At 52.0% G+C, this 991-nt stretch overlaps 1 protein-coding gene across 1 annotated transcript; it reads left to right on the forward strand.

Moving 5' to 3' along the window:
- Positions 1 to 381: 381 nt before the first annotated feature.
- Pmar_PMAR007009 (conserved hypothetical protein) lies at positions 382 to 594 on the forward strand (the record flags this gene model as incomplete). Its single annotated transcript, XM_002785363.1, has 1 exon — positions 382 to 594. A coding segment is annotated over one exon (213 nt), but the record flags the coding sequence as incomplete, so codon positions are not given.
- Between the last annotated feature and the right edge of the window lie 397 nt (positions 595 to 991).

Below are 991 nucleotides of genomic sequence, written 5' to 3' on the forward strand. Positions count from 1 at the left end.
TGTAGCCGCTCGTCGACAATTAGCCGCTTGTATAACGGCATTGTCGGCACGGTGGTCGATCGACGATATAAGGCGAGAGCAGGATAGTGACGATGTCACAAGGAAGGTAAAGGAACGTCTGTCGGATCCGTTGCCTTACGTAGGACCGAATTGACCGACCTCGCCTTCCGCCCTTATAAGCAGCTGTGGAATCAACTGGATGTGCTAGATGGCCTACTCATACGCCGTCGCAAGTTCGATAACGAACGAGAGCCCCGGTTCCTACCAGTGATACCACCTGCCTTGAGATCTGATGTTGTGGATGCCTACCACAAGGAAGACGGTCACTTCGCCGTACGCAAGACTCTCGACAAGCTCAAGTTGCATGCCTATTGGCCCGGGATGGGCACAGATCTCCTCAACCACGAGAAGACATGCCCTAGATGTACTCAGGTCAAGGCAACGGTACCTCGAGCCCCCTTAGGAGTTATGCCTATCGGCAAACCCTGGGACTTAATTGCTATCGACCACTTGAAGGTGCCCCCCAATGACGATAATATTCGTTCACTATTGGTTGTCCAAGATTACTTCACACGGTGGGCTACGGCCATACCGGTGAAGTCCGAGGATACCACAGAAGTGGTTAGAGCCCTGTTAGGTCTTTTTAGCATTTTCGGGCCCCCTGGTCGTGTGCATAGTGACCAAGGCCCTGCGTTTGAGTCGAATGCCCTTAGGATTGTCCTTGAGCGTTTAGGAGTTGAGAAAAGCCATACCACACCGTATCACCCCTCGGGTGACGGCTTGGTTGAGCGCTTTAACCGATCACTGATTGGCCTCCTCCGTACTCATGTGACCGACTCTTACCAATGGCCTATGTATCTTCCTTCTTTATTGTGGCACTACAACAGTTCTGTTCACTCAGCGACTAGGTTCGCCCCCTTCACACTAATGTTCGGTCGTGAACCGAAGTCTGTCTTTTTGCCATCGTTGCAGGCCCTTGATCAGTTCTCAT

Source organism: Perkinsus marinus, assembly GCF_000006405.1.
Source record: "Perkinsus marinus ATCC 50983 genomic scaffold scf_1104296932880, whole genome shotgun sequence".
Classification (NCBI taxonomy): domain Eukaryota; phylum Perkinsozoa; order Perkinsida; family Perkinsidae; genus Perkinsus; species Perkinsus marinus.